At 42.5% G+C, this 17,699-nt stretch overlaps 1 protein-coding gene and 1 long non-coding RNA gene across 2 annotated transcripts; one reads left to right on the top strand and one right to left on the bottom strand.

Moving 5' to 3' along the window:
• Positions 1–4,667: 4,667 nt before the first annotated feature.
• LOC125315588 lies at positions 4,668–15,385 on the bottom strand. The gene is made up of 3 exons (XR_007198757.1): positions 15,354–15,385; positions 11,597–11,603; positions 4,668–4,835 (listed from the first exon to the last, which is right to left on the bottom strand). It is a non-coding gene; the product is annotated as an uncharacterized LOC125315588 (long non-coding RNA).
• Positions 15,386–15,624: 239 nt separating this feature from the next.
• On the top strand, positions 15,625–16,242 carry LOC115741533 (probable glucan endo-1,3-beta-glucosidase BG4). The gene has a single exon (XM_030675504.2). It carries the CDS (start codon positions 15,625–15,627, stop codon positions 16,240–16,242), a length of 618 nt encoding a protein of 205 aa, XP_030531364.2.
• The last annotated feature ends 1,457 nt before the right edge of the window (positions 16,243–17,699 follow it).

Below are 17,699 nucleotides of genomic sequence, written 5' to 3'. Positions count from 1 at the left end.
TTAGTGAAAACCTATCGAACATACTTAACCAATCGGTAAACTTAGTATTGAACCACCGGTTGTTGGAGTAAGGCCGGATAATAGCCCTCACATAGAGTATCTTTGAATCAATATTGGTTCTTAGTTGCATTCATTCTTTTGGCCCCGAACCTCTCGGGACTCATGCGTGCTTTAAAAAATCCAACCTTTGAAGATTTTCATTGAGCCGGCCATATCCATGCATATAGTTGCATTCCTATTAGTGTTATCCTACCTTATTAGGATGTTAAATCCAAGCTATAGGAATCATTAAATGTATAGCGTACCCTTAAAACGCTATAGGAATCACTATTGCATTATAGGAATGAGAGACAATGCTCACTCTAGAATTTTTGAAATTTGTGTTGTCTTGTTGAACCTAGTCCATGGGATCTCCAATCGCATAGGTTAGGTTTCCACTTCAGAAGCTCTTTATTGGATTAAGGCTTTTAACCCCAATCCCCTCCATATGCGGTTTACTTGCTCTCTCAACAAATCTTTTGTTAGTGAATCCGCAATGTTTTCCTTTGACTTCACAAAATCCAACGAAATTATTCCATGCAATAGCAACTGCCTTAGGGTGTTATGTCTACGACGAATGTGTCCAAATTTATCATTATATATCATATTATGTGCCCTTGCAATTGCTGCTTGATTATCACGGTGAATGCATATTGTAGGCACAGGTTTTGGCCACAACGAAACATCCTCTAAAAACTGTCAAAGCCATTCTGCTTCTTTAGCAGCTTTATCCAAAGCAATAGACTACGATTCCATCGTGGAGCATGCTATTAGAGTTTGCTTTGAGGATTTTCATGACAATGTGGCACCTCTTAGTGTGAAAACATACCCGCTTGTTGATTTCGATTCATCAGAATCCGAAATCCGGTTGGCATCACGATAGCCTTCCAATGCTCGTGAGTTGGATTGCTTGTATATCCGCTCGGTTTTCCTACTGAGTATGCAATATCCGGTCTAGTGCAATTCATGATGTACATGAAGCTACCGATTATTTGAGAGTATTCCAACTACCCGATACTATTTCTAGTATTCTTTCTTAAAGTTAGGTGCGGTAGAAAAGGATTAGTTGCATCTATAATGCCGAATCTTTTAAACATTTCAATTACTTTTTCAAAGTAATGAGAATGTGTTAAACTTAGGCATCGGGATTCTTTAGAATTTTGATGCCGAGTATAACATCCAGAACACATAAGTCTTTCATCCGAAAGTTCTTCTTGAGAACATTCTTGGTAATTTTGATAATATTAGTGTTATCTCCAAGAATAAGCAATTTATCAATATATAGACAAATAAGTACACATCTAATGGACATAGATTTGGTGCACACACATTTGTCATATTCATTGATTCTATATCCATTTTGGATCATCACATGGTCAAACTTCTCATGTCATTGTTTAGGAGCTTGTTTAAATCCATACAATGATTTGACAAGTCTACACACTTTGTGCTTTTATCCTTTGACCTTGAATCCTTCAGGTTGTTCCATATAAATCTCCTCGTCAAGATCATCATTCAAGAATGCGGTTTTCACATCCATATGATGTGCATGCAAATTCTATGACAAAGCTATATGAATCAACATCCCAACCGATGTTATTCTTGTTGAGGGTCGGCAACCCTTGAGCGTAGGCCGGCGGGGGTTGCCATCCACCGGGCGCGGGTCGCGGCGATCCCGCCAATCACGGCGTGGGGCTGCGACCCTTGCCCACTGCGGGTGGGCATTGCCGGCGACCTCGCCAACCCTTTGCCCTAAGTAAGAAAAAAAAATAAAAAAAGAAAGAATGGTTAACCAAACCAAATCGAACCAAAATAACCAAACTGAAAAAAAAAAAAACAAATTCTTATTTTTCAATTACCTAAATCGAAAACTGAACCAAATCGAAATACACGAAATTTTCAGTTCAATTCAATTCGGTTCATGGTTCGGTTCGGTTTTTCAATTCGGTTTTGACACCACTAGAATCATAGGCGGGGAAGCCATCTCCGAGTAATGCGAGCCGTTGGTAATGGAGAATTCATCAGAATCAGAAACGACAAAGACAACCTATTCGGAAGCAAGATCGCACTTGATCCTCTGTGTCCTCTTTATTAGCGCATCCTAGAAACTCTTGTGCTATTGTTCCTATATTCGTGGACTAAAGAAGTATGGTCGGGAATTGACGCGGATGTCATTAGTAGTGCATTCTTGGATCGATTGGACGGGACGAAATCTAATCGGAAGGCAAAACGGTGCCGCGGCTAGAACAGGCGGATCTGGTCGACAACGTCGGATTGAGCTCAAATTCGGTAGACCGAAGCAAAATGGCATCCTGATCAATACTCACGGCCTTTGACCGTGACTAACGATGAATTTTGGTAGTTCGGGAATGTTTAGATGGGTTTTCCTATTTTTTTAGTATTTTTCAAGCTTAATTTTATTTTAGTGGCACTTTTGTAATTTTCTATTTTTTTATATTTCGATTCCTAATTGGATTAGAGTTAGGATAACACCCTATAAAAGGCGTTTATCACGTTTTTTTGAAGCACATCATTAATAATATTCACAGAATTTTCGAGATTTTTGTCCTTTTAGCAAGGATTTACTTGCGATCTTCGCCGAACGCCGCGTAAGGTGGTATCAGAGCCTATGGCGACTACCGGTGGTCTTCGTGACGATGCTCGGGAGACCGGAGCCCTAATCATTGGGGACGACGCGCTGCAACGTTTGGAGCAGCGTTTAATGGAATGCATATATCAGCGATTTGATCAAGGCCTTCGTCATTTCGAAGAGCGATTTGATGAGATAGCAGATCGATTCGAGGTTCTCGGCGTTGATGTGAACCGGAATCGGCGACATGGTAGAAGGCCGAGTGCAGATTTTGCTCGCGGTGACCCTATCGATAAGCCTATTCCTGTTCGCGAGCGGGATAATCCTCTTTATTCAGAGAGTTCGGAAGAAGAGGGGACCGAAGTTTCGGATGAAGAACGTGCTGATTATGCAAACCGGAACCATTATGGAGGAATTCGAATGGGACATTACAACGATTGTGAAAAAAGAGACGGCAGGCGATGCTACGACGATCGTGAAGGTAACGAATTTAAACTAAAAGTTGATATCCCTTATTTTGATGGAGGTCTGGGAATAGAGAAATTTCTAGATTGGGTTGCTGATATAGATAAATTCTTCGATTATGTGGAAACCTCTAGTGAGAAAAGGGTGCGATTAGTAGCCACGAGATTGAAGGGGGTGCGTCTGCATGGTGGGAGAGATTGCAGAATAGGAGAGAGACGGAAGGAAAAGAGCGAGTTCGAACTTGGCGGAGGATGAGAAGGTTGCTAAAGCAGGAGTTCCTTCCTCCCGATTATGAGCAGATCATGTTCCAACAATATCAACATTGCCGGTAGGGCAATCGGTTTGTATATGAGTACACGGCAGAATTTATGAGGTTGGTAGAGCGGAATAATCTGTCGAAGACGGAGGGGCAACAAGTGGCTAGATATCTTGATGGGTTGAAGCCCTTCATCCGAGATAATATTGGAGTGCATTTTTTGCAGAATTTGTCCGAAGTGAAGAATATGGCGATGAAGGCAGAGACGATGTAGCAAGAACGGGGAAAGATGGGCTACAAGAACTATAGAGGTAGCGATTTGAGCGATTCCGTAGAGAAGGGCGGCTTCAACAATCGTTATAACGCAGAGCGAAGTCGGGATGATAATGCGGTGGAGAAGCACTCTATGAACGAGGCGAGAGACAAAGGAACGCAAGCGCAGAAATCTGCGAACCCAAATCCTTACGCTAAACTAGTGGGGATAAAGTGCTACAGTGTAATAAACCCGGACACGAGATCTAATGAATGCCCTTAGAGAAAGACAGTTAATATGGCAGCGAGAGAAGAAGAGGAAGATGGATATTGTTGTGAACCCGATGGCGACGAGGATGATTTTGAAGAAGAGGAAGAGGATGAGATGAATTGTGTTGTGCACGGGATGATGTTAGCCCCAAAATAGGAGGAAGATTTGCAGCGCCATCGGTTATTCCGAACCGGATGTACCATTCTAGGAAAAATCTTTGATGTGGTCATTGACAGTGGGAGCATGGAGAACATTTTTGGGAAATAGGCAGTGAAGAAGCTAGAAATACCTATGAAAAAGCATCCTATCCCATACACGTTATGATGGATTAAATCTGGAGCGGACAGCATTCGGGTGACTGAGCGATGTAAAATTCCATTCTCCATTGATAAATATCGTGATGAATTGTATTGTGATGTGGTAGACATGTGTCACGGGCCGGGAGATTGTGATCGACCCGCGCGGCGACTCGGGCTTCCTTTGGATCATTGGAGCACCCGAGCTAAGCCTTTTCTCTATTTTCTTCTTCTTTCTAACCTGGATCGCGTAGAGAGAGAGATGATCGAGAGGGAGAGGCTCTGGGGAGGAAAGCTTTCTATTTCATTAGTGGATGATCAAAATGAGAAGGAGGACTCCCCTTTATATAGGAGGGGGCCTCCGATTACAACCGTAGATCTAGATCTCATCTAACGGCTTAAACTTCATCTACCGACTCCCCAACCACCGATAATAAATAGGAAGGTTCCAGAACATTGCCAAATTACCGACTCGCCCGTCCCCGGAAACCTTCTAGAATATTATGGAAACTAGTAGAAAATAGTAGAAAATCCTAGACAAACCCTAGGGGACCAAGACACAGCAAGTCTTGGGGCATCTCTCGGCCATCCGGACGACCGTTTGGGGCATGAAAACCTCGGCCCGTGTCATTCTCCCCCACCCATTCGAGCACCGTCCTCGGTGCTCTTGGTTCGAGGCGTTTCTTCGCAGCGGAATTTTTGTTTTGGCCGCCCACATCCTTTACCTGGACCGTCGGCTTCTTCTGGCTTTTGTTTTTGCGTCCACGAGAGTGATTCTTCTTCGGCTTCGGGACTTGGTATTTCTTCGGTGCTTGGACCGCTTCATGAGTCATCAACGACTCGTTCTTTGTCTTGACCGCATCAATGACCTCTAACTCCGGGAATAGCACACCGATTGGCAAGTAGTCTTTTGTTTCTATGGGCAGCTCCCACTTTTCCTTTGGCATCTCCGAAGATCCGGTCTTGACGCTTGGCTTGGGTGGCGACTCAGCACTTGCTTTCTTCTTTTCCACGACTCGAATTGTGTTGATGTTTTTCGACTCCTTCACTCCGTTGAACATCGGTACGACCGACGCTCCTTTTGGATCGGTGATGATGATCGTCTTGGACCTCGGATCAAGCATCGCTAGAGCTTCGTCGAAGAAGTCCATCCCCAGCAACGGATCGTAATCGTTCATCGGGATCACATCGAAATCAAGCTTTCCTTTCCATCCGCCGACTTGAATTTCCACGCCTCTGGCTATGCCATTGGCTAGCTGGTCCGAAGTGTTGATCGGCTTGAAGAAACATTCAGTGGGTTCCACTCGGAGTCCCAGCCACTTTGCCGCTTCGCTTGATATGAACAAATTTGTCGCTCCCGTGTCAACCAAGGCGATCAGAGTTTTACCACGTACCTTGACCTCCACAAAGTTTAGCGATGATGCTCCAGCAGTCTTCTTTGATGGAGATTGAGCTCGGATAGTGTTGAGTCGAGATACGCCACCAAGTCGCGCAATCTTCGGTTCTTCTTCTTTTTGCTCCTCGTCCTCCTTATGCTTGGCAACGACGGAGTAGAGAGTTTTGCCGTTGTTCTTCTTCGGACACTGTTGAGTCCAATGGCCGCCACCACAAATTGCGCATGGCTGCGAGGGAGGATGTTTGAACTTGTCCTCCGGGTTGATGTAGTTGTTTTGGGGTCGGTTACCCCGATGTTGGTAGGGTTGTTGTCTAGAAGACCCTTCTCCCCAATTTCTTCCTTTTCCTCGGTCTCGATATTCTGATCGATCACGACCGGAATTGTTTTCTTCATCTCTACGATCCGCGTCTCGATCTCTTCCTCCATTTCCCTTGGATTTAGATGAGTCGGATTTGCCGAAGTCGACCGGTGACTCAGCCACGGATATCGCCTTTGTGAGACTTTGGATGTCTCTCCTCTTTAACTCGAGCTGCGCCCACGACTTGAGTCCGTCCATGAACGCTCCGAGAGCCTCCTCTTCGCCCAGATTGGGGATTTGGAGTTTGAGCTCGGTGAACTCCTTGATGTACTCCCGAAGCGAGCTCTTTTGTTCAAGATGATGAAGCTTGCTACGAGCTTCTTGTGCCGCGAACACCGGGGCGAAGTTGTTCCCGAGTTGCTCGGTAAACTCGTCCCATGTTTCGATCATGTCCGAGTTACCCTTTCTAGCTTCATCGCACATGAATCGCCACCATAGCATGGCTTGATCGGACAAATATAGGACTAACGGTTTGTACCTTGGCCGCTTCGTCTTGAATTCCCACGGCGTCAAAGTATTGCTCCATGCTCCGGATGAAGTTTTCAACATCCACGGCGGATCGTTCGCCTTTAAAGTCTTTTGGTTTCGGCACCTCGATCCTGGGCGTCGCTTGAACGGTGTATGCACCATTTGCGGTTGCACCGTTGGCTATGCTGGTTTTGTACAAGACCAACTCCGTCTTGAGTTCTTGAATTTCCACCTTGAGCGCCTCTATCTCGGCTTGGCGGGAGTTTTCCTTTTCTTCGACGTCCAGCTTCAAAGCTTCGATCGACGCTTCGAGAGCTTCGTCCTTCATTTGCAATGGTCCTATGGCTGCGTTGAGTCCGATGATGAAGTCTTCGCGAATCTTGTCGTCCATGCTGGTGATTCGGTCCTTAGCATCTTCAAGACCATCAAGCAACTCTTGCACCGTTCTCTTCATCGTATCAAAGTTGTTGGCAAGCACGGACACCACATCCGATGATGCTTCTTTTCTTTTTGATTTGCCCCGTTTCTCTTGCGGAGCTTTGTCATGAGGAAGTTCCCCATCCGTAGCTGCATAAACATGATCCACTTCTGAGTTAGACATTACCTCAACCCGCTTGATGCTCGTCGACCTCACGAACGGCTCGCCTATACGTTGTTTGCTCCGATACCACTTGTCACGGGCCGGGAGATTGTGATCGACCCGCGCGGCGACTCGGGCCTCCTTTGGATCGTTGGAGCACCCGAGCTAAGCCTTTTCTCTATTTTCTTCTTCTTTCTAACCTGGATCGCGTAGAGAGAAAGATGATCGAGAGGGAGAGGCTCTGGGGAGGAAAGCTTTCTATTTCATTAGTGGATGATCAAAATGAGAAGGAGGACTCTCCTTTATATAGGAGGGGGCCTACGATTACAACCGTAGATCTAGATCTCATCTAACGGCCTAAACTTCATCTACCGACTCCCCAACCACCGACAATAAATAGAAAGGTTCCAGAACATTGTCAAATTACTGACTCGCCCGTCCCCGGAAACCTTCTAGAATATTATGGAAACTAGTAGAAAATAGTAGAAAACCCTAGACAAACCCTAGGGGACCAAGACACAGCAAGTCTTGGGGCATCTCTCGGCCATCCGGACGACCGTTTGGGGCATGAAAACCTCGGCCCGTGTCACATAGATGTATGTCATGTTTTATTTGGGAGGCCGTGGCAATTTGATGTAGATGCTCAGCATTCGGGAAGGAGCAATTAGTATAGTCTCGTGAAGGACGATGTGAAGTATACATTGCTGCCTTTGAAGAACAAAAGAAAACAAATTGTCGGAAGTAATTTCCTTACACTCACACGGAAATTTGACTATGAAATTAAGGAGACGAGGGAAATTCATGTTTTGATAATGAAGCAAGCCATAGAGACAGAAGTTGAACTACAAGTGGAGGAGCAACCTGAATCAGTTAGGCCTTTATTGAAGGAATTTAGCAAGTTGATGCCCGAAGAGATTCCGGATGGGTTGCCTCCTATGCACGATATTCAGCACCATATAGACTTAATTCCTAGAGCTAGTCCGCCTAATCTACCGCATTACAGGATGAGTCCGAAAGAGAGCGAGATTTTAAAGGAGAAGGTGGAGGAGTTGCTGCGAAAGGGGCATATTCAGAATAGTATGAGCCAATGTGTTGTTCTCGCTTTGTTAACTCCTAAGAAAGATGGGAGTTGGAGGATGAGTGTAGATAACAAGATAACTGTGGGCTACAAGTTTCCAATTCCGAGATTGGATGACATCTTGGATAGGTTGCATGGAGCTAAGTGGTTTTCGAAGCTGGATTTGAAGAACGGATACCATTAGATTCGTATTCGGCCTGGCGATGAGTGGAAGACAACTTTCAAGACAAAAGAGGGGTTGTACGAGTGGTTGGTGATGCCGTTCGGGCTTTCTAACGCTCCAAGCACTTTCATGAGACTTATGAATCAGGTTCTGAAGTCTTTTATTAGTAAATTTGTCGTAGTTTATTTTGATGACATCTTGATTTATAGTAAAACTAAGGAGGAGCATTTGATGCCTTTGAGGGAGGTGTTGACAACTTTGTAGATTAATAAGCTGTATGTAAATCTTAAGAAGTGCAGTTTTTTGACTAATAAGCTGTTATTCTTGGGATTTATTATCACCGCTGAGGGAATTGAGGTGGATGAGGTGAAAGTAAGAGCAATAAGAGAGTGGCCAGCTCCTAAAACGGTTTCTGAAGTTAGGAGTTTCCATGGGTTGGCTACTTTTTATAGGCGTTTTATTAAAAATTTCAGTACTATTGCGGCCCCAATTACAAAGTACATGAAGAAAGGTAAATTTATATGGGGGGAGGAAGTCGATAATAGTTTTGGAGTTCTGAATGAGAAGTTATGTACCGCGCCTGTTACGGCTTTACCCGATTTTGATAAACTGTTTGAAGTGGACTGTGATGCTAGTGGAGTGGGCATAGGAGCTGTTTTATTCGAGGAGTGCAAACCGGTTTGCTATTTCAGTGAGAAACTTAGCGACGTGAGGCGTAAGTGGAGTACTTATGACAAAGAATTTTATTCTGTCGTAAGGGCTTTGAAGACCTAGGAGTAGAGATGGCCAAATGGACTCGTGGGCCCGAAACTGCCGGTTCTGGGCCGGTTCCGACGCGATTTTTTAAATAAAAAAAAAGGAAATAGGTTTGGTGAAGAGAGCAATTAGGCCTTGGAACCGGCGGTTCCGAACCGGAATCGGAACCGGCTCGGAACCGGCGGTTCCACCTTTTTTTAGAACCGGAACCGGCGGTTCCGTCGAACCAACCACCTCTACCTAGGAGCATTATCCGATTGGAAAAGAATTCGTGCTATATTCTGATCATAAAACTTTGAAGTATCCGAATAGTCAGAAGAGGATTAGCAAAGACATACACGCGCGTTGGTGTCAATTTTTGCAAAAATTTTCTTTCGATTTACAACACAAGTCCGGTATGCAGAATGTAGTAGCTGATGCATTGAGTAGGAGAGCTAGCTGGTTGATTACGTTAAGCCAAGACATTCTGGGATTCGAGCAACTGAAAGACTGTTATGTAGGCGATGATGACTTTGGGCGGATTTGGGAGTCATGTGCTTCTGGTCAACCTATGCAGGAATTCTATGCCATGGATGGTTATCTGATACGAGGTAATTAGCTTTGCCTTCCTCGGACCTCATTGCGAGAGAAGGTAATTCCTAATTTACACGAAGGAGGATTAGCTGCACATCCGGGATACGACAAAACTATTGCTATAGTTAGGGAGCGATTTTACCGGCCCCGGTTGCGTAGAGATGCCAGCAGGTATGTGCAAAAATATTATGTTTGTCAGACCGCTAAGGGGCAATCTAAGAATACATGTCTATACATGCCTTTATCCGTTCCTGGCAATATATGGGAAGATCTCTGTATGGATTTTGTACTTGGTTTGCCACGAACCCAAAGAGGCGTGGATTCTATTTTTGTTATGGTAGACAGGTTTTCCAAGATGGCACACTTCATTCCTTGTAGGAAAACGTCTGATACAATAAGTGTGGCTAGATTATTTTTCAAAGAAGTAGTTCACTTGCATGGAGTGCCTAAATATATTACTTCCGATGGAGACAGTAAGTTTCTGGGGCACTTTTGGAGGACTTTGTGTAAGCTCTTTGACTTTTCTTTGAATTTTAGTAGCACAAGACACCCGCAGTCTGATGGTCAAACAGAGGTGGTTAATAGAACTTTGGGCAACTTAATTCGAAGCATCTATGGAGACAAGCCGAAGCGGTGAGATATTGCTTTATCTCGTGCAGAGTTTGCTTATAATAATGCAGTCCATAGTTCTACTAGTAGGTCGCCTTTTTCTGTTGTTTATACAAAGGCGCCTTAGCATACTCTAGATTTGATACAGTTACCTAAGCAAACAGACAAGAGTGTTGCAAAGGATCATATAGCTAAACATATTGTAGAGGTGCATCATGAAGTTAGACAGAAGCTGGAGGAAGCTAATAAGAAGTAAAAGGCAGCCGCAGATAAGCACAAGCGAAAGTAGGTGTTTGAGGTAAGTGATCAGATCATGGTATTTCTTCGTAAGGAGCGGTTACCAGCTGAATCTTACAAAGAACTACAGCAGAAAAAGTACGGGCCTTATACTGTCAGCAGGAGAATCAACGATAGTGCTTATGTTCTAGACCTTCCACATAGCATGGGCATATCCAACACTTTTAATGTTGCTGATTTGTCGCCATTCCATGAGTCAACCAAACCGATATATCCGGATTCTAATTCTAACTCGAGGACGAGTTTTTCTCAAGTAGGAGAATGATGCGGATGTCATTAGTAGTGCGTTCCCGGATCGATTGAACCGACAAAAATCCAATCGGAAGGCAAAACGGTGTTGCGACTAGAACCGGCGGATCGGGTTGACAACGTTGGATTGAGCTCAAATTCGGTAGGCTAAAGCGAAACGGCGTCCCGATCAATACTCATGGCACTAACGATGAACTTTGGCGCTTTGGGAATGTCTAGATGGGTTTTCCAATTTTTTTTTTGTATTTTTCGGGCTTAATTTTATTTCAGTGGCACTTTTGTAATTTTCCATTTTTTTTATATTTTGATTCCTAATTGGACTAAGGTTATGATAACACCTTATAAAAGGTGTTTATCACGTTTTTTGAAGCACATCGTTAATAATATTCACAGAATTTTCGATATTTATCTCCTTTTAGCAATGATTTACTTGTGATCTTCACTGAACACTACGTCGGGAATGCTAATACGAATCCAGATTTTGAGTCACGGGCTTAACCGAATGGAGCATCGGCTATAGAACTATAATAGTGCGCAAAATGAGTCGCCAAACCTGGAGCTTACGACGGCATTTCTATGGCAGATCTGGAAATCTCGGAACAACTACATCTTCAGAGGAACCAAACCAAGTCCGAGAAGTGTAATCGCAGAACCTTGTGCAATGAGTAGCAATGTCACTCACAGGAGCTCGAAACACACAGGAAAATGGAAAGGACAGGAGAACTCACCAGGATCTTGAACTCCATTGCAATCGGCTGCTCTGAAAATTAGTGTGGATAGCTTGTATCTGGAGGAAGAAGCTACAGGCCCCATCTCCTGGATATGCCAAGACTCCTCCGGGAAGCTTATAAATGCATTCGCGAGCTCGGTGAAGGTCACTTCTTCCCTGCATGCCGAAACCCTAGCTCTAGCGTGAAGCGTTGAAATGGATGAGTTCATGAATGGTGTAAAGCGTTGAGTTAGAGTCAGACAACTCTCATTTAAGTCAGAATGCTTCAAGGTGCAAATCAAGTGTCTAGTAAAGTTGATGCACTTATCCGAGAGTGTGACCGCTTGCTTCTCAAAGTGAATGTCATTCGTTCGGCCCACTGTACGTGAGCCCAAAATGAGGTTGCGCATTTAGTTGTAAAGGCCCAAGCCCAAATAACGTTCCTCTTAGCTAGGTTTCCAATCCGCTGCAGGGAATTTGGGATTTATTATGTTGAGAAGCCCACTTAGTGTAGTTATCAACTTTTTCAATTTAAATGAAATGGTACGTCCCACCCCACCCCACCCCACCCCACCCCAACCCACACAGACACAACACACACACACACACAACAACCCCACCCCCAAAAAAAAAAAAAGACACTCAAGTATGTGCATATCATATGCATATATATGTGCAATTTTAGGGAATACGAAGAAATATTCTGGTACTTAATGCTCAAAAAACAATTTGGAAGATATCTTGAGAAAATGCTTTAGTACCAGTGTCATGTATGATCTTACAAGGTCGATGAGATTTATATTCCAATATTTTTTTCTTAGATCAGCTCTTTCCTCTTTCTCTATCATTATCCCATAGGTACAGCTTTAGCGAATGAGAAGCAGGGCTTGCCACCAGGGGGCAATGCAATAAGAAGATAGCCCTAAGTGGTTGTTAAAACCTTAAAGCGGTTGATCAGATAGACTAAATAGAATCTTTGTATTCGGCTAAATCCTTTTAGTAAAAGATTGGGCCGAATTTAATTGCAATACAATTAAGAGAACGAACGGTAATTAGTGAGTTACAAAGTATCCATTGCTTCGAATTCAAATTTGATCTACTTCCATACTTCACAAGCATCAACCAGTTCATGACTCCATTTGCTAACCTCACGGATAATTTCATTGCCCTCACGAGCAAGATCATGTCCCTCATTACGAGCTTGTATGCATACTTCCAGAGCCACTCGACTCGCTACGGCACTCGATATTTTTCCCCAAGGGTGTCCTGAAGTTTGCAGTGCAGAATCATCTGGAATCCATTTCTTACACAACAAATATTCTTGTCTTGGAAATCGTGCATAATCAGGCTAGATACAGAGCATCTTCAAATTATCCCTAACACAATTAATGCTCCTAGTGGAATCCCATTCATGTACAAAATGTACTGTTGTTTTGGAAATTAATTGCCAGTCAAGAAAAGGTCCTCTGTTCTCAAGGACAAGTTGTTTTAGGCTCCATCAATCAAGCTCTCCTGTAAGTTCGACCAAAAAGAAAGAAAGCTCTCCTGCAAGTCTTTACATGTTTCTTTGTCTCGTGGTAAATCTGAGAAAAAAAGTTCTTCTTTTCTTTTATGTGGTGGAACTTGGAAGTTCTATATGCCACCCCATTGAAATGTCTTGCGCGATAAAAGAAGGGCATCCTTTTTCCATTTAATCCTCGTAAGAAAATGAGGATTAAATTGAAGGTGTCCATGTCATGAAGCAGACGTCTAATACCACAGTTCTTCATTCTTGTTTTATCTTTCAGATTAGTAACTAATAATGATAATTCTCATGATTTCGAAATCGGTATCTCAGAGATGGCACCCACTTTGATGATCCTCATTGTATCCATCGTAGGATTGCTAAACGGACCATATCGGAATCACAAAGGCACAACTTTGAAGAAAAGCACCTACCTATCATTTAGGGGCAGTGGAATAAACGTCATGCTAGGCATAAAAAATCAAAGCTTAAAATCCGTATCATTGAGTGCCGATGAGGCTAAGACATGGTTCAACACTAACGTGCAATCCTACATGAGAATTATCACTCTCTAGTATATTTTGATCGGAAACGAAGTCGTCCTTGAATTTTTGGCTCAATATACATCATCAGCTATGCAAAATTTATGAACAGTTATGAGTGATCATAAATACACTGGAGTGAGGGTGTCCATAGCAATTGTGACCAGTACCCTAAGGAGTTCATACCCACCGTCGAGAGCGGTGCATTTGCTGACGAAACTCGGACCAGCAGAGTTTGAACCATAAACTTCTAGTCGAACACTAGCTTGCCATTACTGATTAATGTGTATCCTATTTTGCATATGTCGCAGAAGCACGCTCAATTCACCGTACCCGGTCTAGTGGTGTATAGATCCACTTAATGGTAACACCACTTTGTTTTTTTCTTAATTACAGAATCGAGACTAGGCGTACAACCCATTTGCGGTGAAGACTCTCTTGACATTTCTTGTAGGAGGGACTTTGGAGCAAAACCATGAGCAAGCCCGCATAAACTTTCTCCACCATAATTTTTACAGGAACAAAAAAGGCTATACTTAATTTTATGATACATTCTTATAGAAATCCAATAGAATATTTAACTATTAAATCAATTTTTTATCTGACAGCTCAAATTTAAAAAAAAAAAAATAGTTGTGATCTCACAAAATTTTACAATATCTATCTACATGAGTCATGTATCGAGAAGGTTGGAGTTCTTTGAGTTCAATGATTACACTAGTCATATTGGGAAGTTCATTGCCCCCACGCAAGCGCGCGTGCGCGTGCGCGCGCACACACACACACACACACATATATATATATATATATATATATATATATATATATATATGGATATTTGTGACTTCCAAATTTAGCAGGTATCATTGAAGAATCCAAGAGCTTGTTTCAACCTTGTCCATTTTTATTTGAACAATTCTGTGTAAAATAATGCAAGAAAGAAACACAACAGCAAATTATATGGATATGGTGCCTCATATATTATCTTTCCAAATACTAGATTATTATCCATTTTTACAATTTGCCTTAAGATACTCAAGGACCCAATATAGAAAATGATCAAGTACCTGAAACTCGTTCGATAACTTTCTCATAAAAGCTTCATTGCATGAGGTACCTGCCTTACATTTGCATGCAATCATAAGGGATGTTCGAAATGAAGGCAACATGGACATATATATGGTCATGTAAGAAAACAAGATACTATACTATATTTGCTCGTAGAAAATCCATTCTTACTTTGTAAATCAATTGAACTACTTTGGATATTCCTTACCATTATCTCTTTAACTAGCTCGATAACTTTCTCATAAAAGCTTCATTGCATAAGGTACCTGCCTCACATTTGCATGCAATCATAATTTGGAAGTCTGAAATGAAGGCAACATGGATATATATATGGTCATGTAAGAAAACAAGATACTATACTATATTTGGTCATCGAAAATCCGTTCTTACTTTGGAAATCAATTTCCTAATAAGCCACAAGTTGACAATATAAATAACCAAGAAAGGTCCTTTTGATTCTCAAGGACAAGTTGTTGGTATCCATCGATCGTGCTCACCTGTGAGTTTTTATATGTCCCTTTTTATCATAATGTTTGAGGAAAATAAACTTCCAGTTTTTTTTATTATTTGTCTCGTTGAAGTTCTATGTGCCACGCCATTGCATGATAATGGAAGAGCGTCCATATTCTATTTTTTTTTCAGATCACTAACTAATGAGGATAATTTTCACGTGTCGGTATAGGTAGTAAGAATCTAAGAGATGGCATCAACTTGGATAAATATTGTCATATCAGTAGGAGCGTTGCTGCACTGCCATATCGGAATCACAAAGGCACAGCTCGACATCGGAGTGAACTACGGAATGGTCGGAGACAATCTTCCCTCTCCGGCCACTGTGGTCCAACTTTTCAAGAACTACAGCTTTGGAAAAGTCCGACTTTTCGACCCTAACCCCGACGTGCTCGATGCGCTTGCAGGCAGTGGAATAGACGTCACGCTAGGCATGCAAAACCAAGACATAGAAACCGTAGCATCGAGTGCCAAACAGGCTGGGATATGGTTCAACACCTATGTGCTACCATACATCAATTTTATCAATTTTCAGTATATTACAGTGGGTCATGAAGTCGTTCCGGGAAATTTAGCTAAACATGTATTACCGGCTATGCAAAACATACAAACTATTAAAGATTCCTACGGGTTAACTGGATTAAGGGTGTCCACGGTAGTTGCGACAAATACCTTGGGGAGTTTGGACCCACCCTCAAGCGGTGCATTTGCCGATGAAGCTCGAGATGACATGGTTGGAATCATAAACTTCTTGTCGAACACTAGCTCGCCGTTACTAGTTAATGTGTATCCCTATTTTGTATATGCCTCAGATCCAACAAATGTGAGATTAGATTATGCTCTACTCACCGAGACCAATCCAATGGTTCAAGATGGCAACTTGAGTTACTCGAACATGCTAGACGCGATCGTGGATGCTTTCTACTGGGCAATGGAGAAGGAAGGCGTGAGCCATGTGGACGCGGTGGTTTCCGAGAGCGGTTGGCCGTCGGCTGGAAACGGACTCATCACCACTCCGTTGTTCGCACAAGCTTATAATCAACATTTTGTGAAGAAGTTTCTTGCCATGCAATCGACTCCTAAGAGGCCGGACCACTACTTGGAAGGATTCATCTTTGAAATGTTTAATCAGGATCAAAAACCTCCAGGCGTGGACCAAAATTGGGGCTTATTCTATCCGGATGGGACACCGGTTTATACTGTATTTTCATAGGGTTGATTTAGAGAAGTAGACTGGATCCTTTTCAAGGTAGTCTAGGAAATAAGTAATGAATAATGTTTGAGTATGAATAAGTATTCACTGGTTTGTTTTGACATTGTTCCTATTCATCTTTGATCTGGGTTCTGTTTTGACCCTCTCGGTTATCTCTCTCAGCTTTGCCCATCTCGTGAGGATTCTCCCGCTTTGTCCAGCTTTGTGACTACTGTCGCCGACCCTTGCTCGAGGTTCACCCAGATCGAAGTGAATCATTGCTTCCAAATTAGGGATTGACGGGTGTAAGAGGGTGTTAACAGAGCCTCCAAGGTGATGCATCCAACTCGAATTCCTCCTCCATTTTGTTCGTCTTTTCCAAATTTTTTGTTTCATTGCAATCATGGTTTTGTTGATCTTTTGGCTTATGTGGAAGAAAAATACTTGGACCTGTACAATGGTGAATGAATGCGGCGGTTTAGAAAGAGGAAGTTTAATTTAATTGATCAATCCCTAGGATAGAGCCGAAGCCCGTTTCGCGATTTCGGGTTTTCTCATAGGCGGAATAAGATAGAGCGGGAATTGATAGTGTTACGATAGGATTCGAATAGAAGAAGGGATCGTATGAAAGAGCTATTTCGCGATTTGGCTATTGGAAATAGAGATTTTGTCCATTCCTACCATAGTCTCTGAATCTTTTGGTCAGTACACGAACGTTCTTTATAGAGGGGGCAAGAGAAATTTCTTGAATTTTGAAATGACATAAGACCAATGAAATAGACGAAGATTAAGGTTCATAAGACATAAACCAGTCTCCAATTGAAATCGGCATGAAACCTAAAGACATTTGTGTAATCCTAGCCTTCGTACCCGAGCGATGTGCGTGTTTGTAAAAAGAAGCCATTTCAAAAACTACTTCAACATGTCTGCGGACAAAAAAATTGCATTTTGCTTAGTTACCGTCAATGTTGTGATATTTTCTGCATACATATATGTTAGATGTCCTTGAAAAAATGTTGAAGTACATCATGAACAAAGTTTACCAAATGAATTATCTTTGTGGGCTAATATAACAGGGTTTGCTAAATAAGTGTATGGAAGTTTAGTACCGAATGAATCAAAGAGCGCCAATCTAACAGATGTCGTAGTTGTGAATCTTATGGTTGCGACATGGTCAAGTCGATGTATTTATATGTAGCGAAAATCCAGAAGTACTAATATGCATAGAGGTACAACTGCAGAGAGTGTAAGTTTAATGCTGAATGCTATTTCTGTAACCGGGAAAACCTAGTAATATGCTTTTGTATTATTCTTGTTGTTTGTGTTATTTAAATTAGAAGTTAAACTCTCATCTTGCCCCTATTCACTGTATTCAGAGTCTTCAAATTATCCAAGCTTACAATACTCATGAGCTCAGAGTCTTCAATTTGGGCTTTTCCTTGCATTGCTGGATGTTCATGTTGGGAAGGTTCAATCAT

Source organism: Rhodamnia argentea, chromosome 6 (genome assembly GCF_020921035.1).
Source record: "Rhodamnia argentea isolate NSW1041297 chromosome 6, ASM2092103v1, whole genome shotgun sequence".
In the NCBI taxonomy this organism is placed as follows: domain Eukaryota; kingdom Viridiplantae; phylum Streptophyta; class Magnoliopsida; order Myrtales; family Myrtaceae; genus Rhodamnia; species Rhodamnia argentea.
Note: the sequence above shows the minus strand (reverse complement) of the source record. Positions and strands in the feature narration are given on the sequence as shown.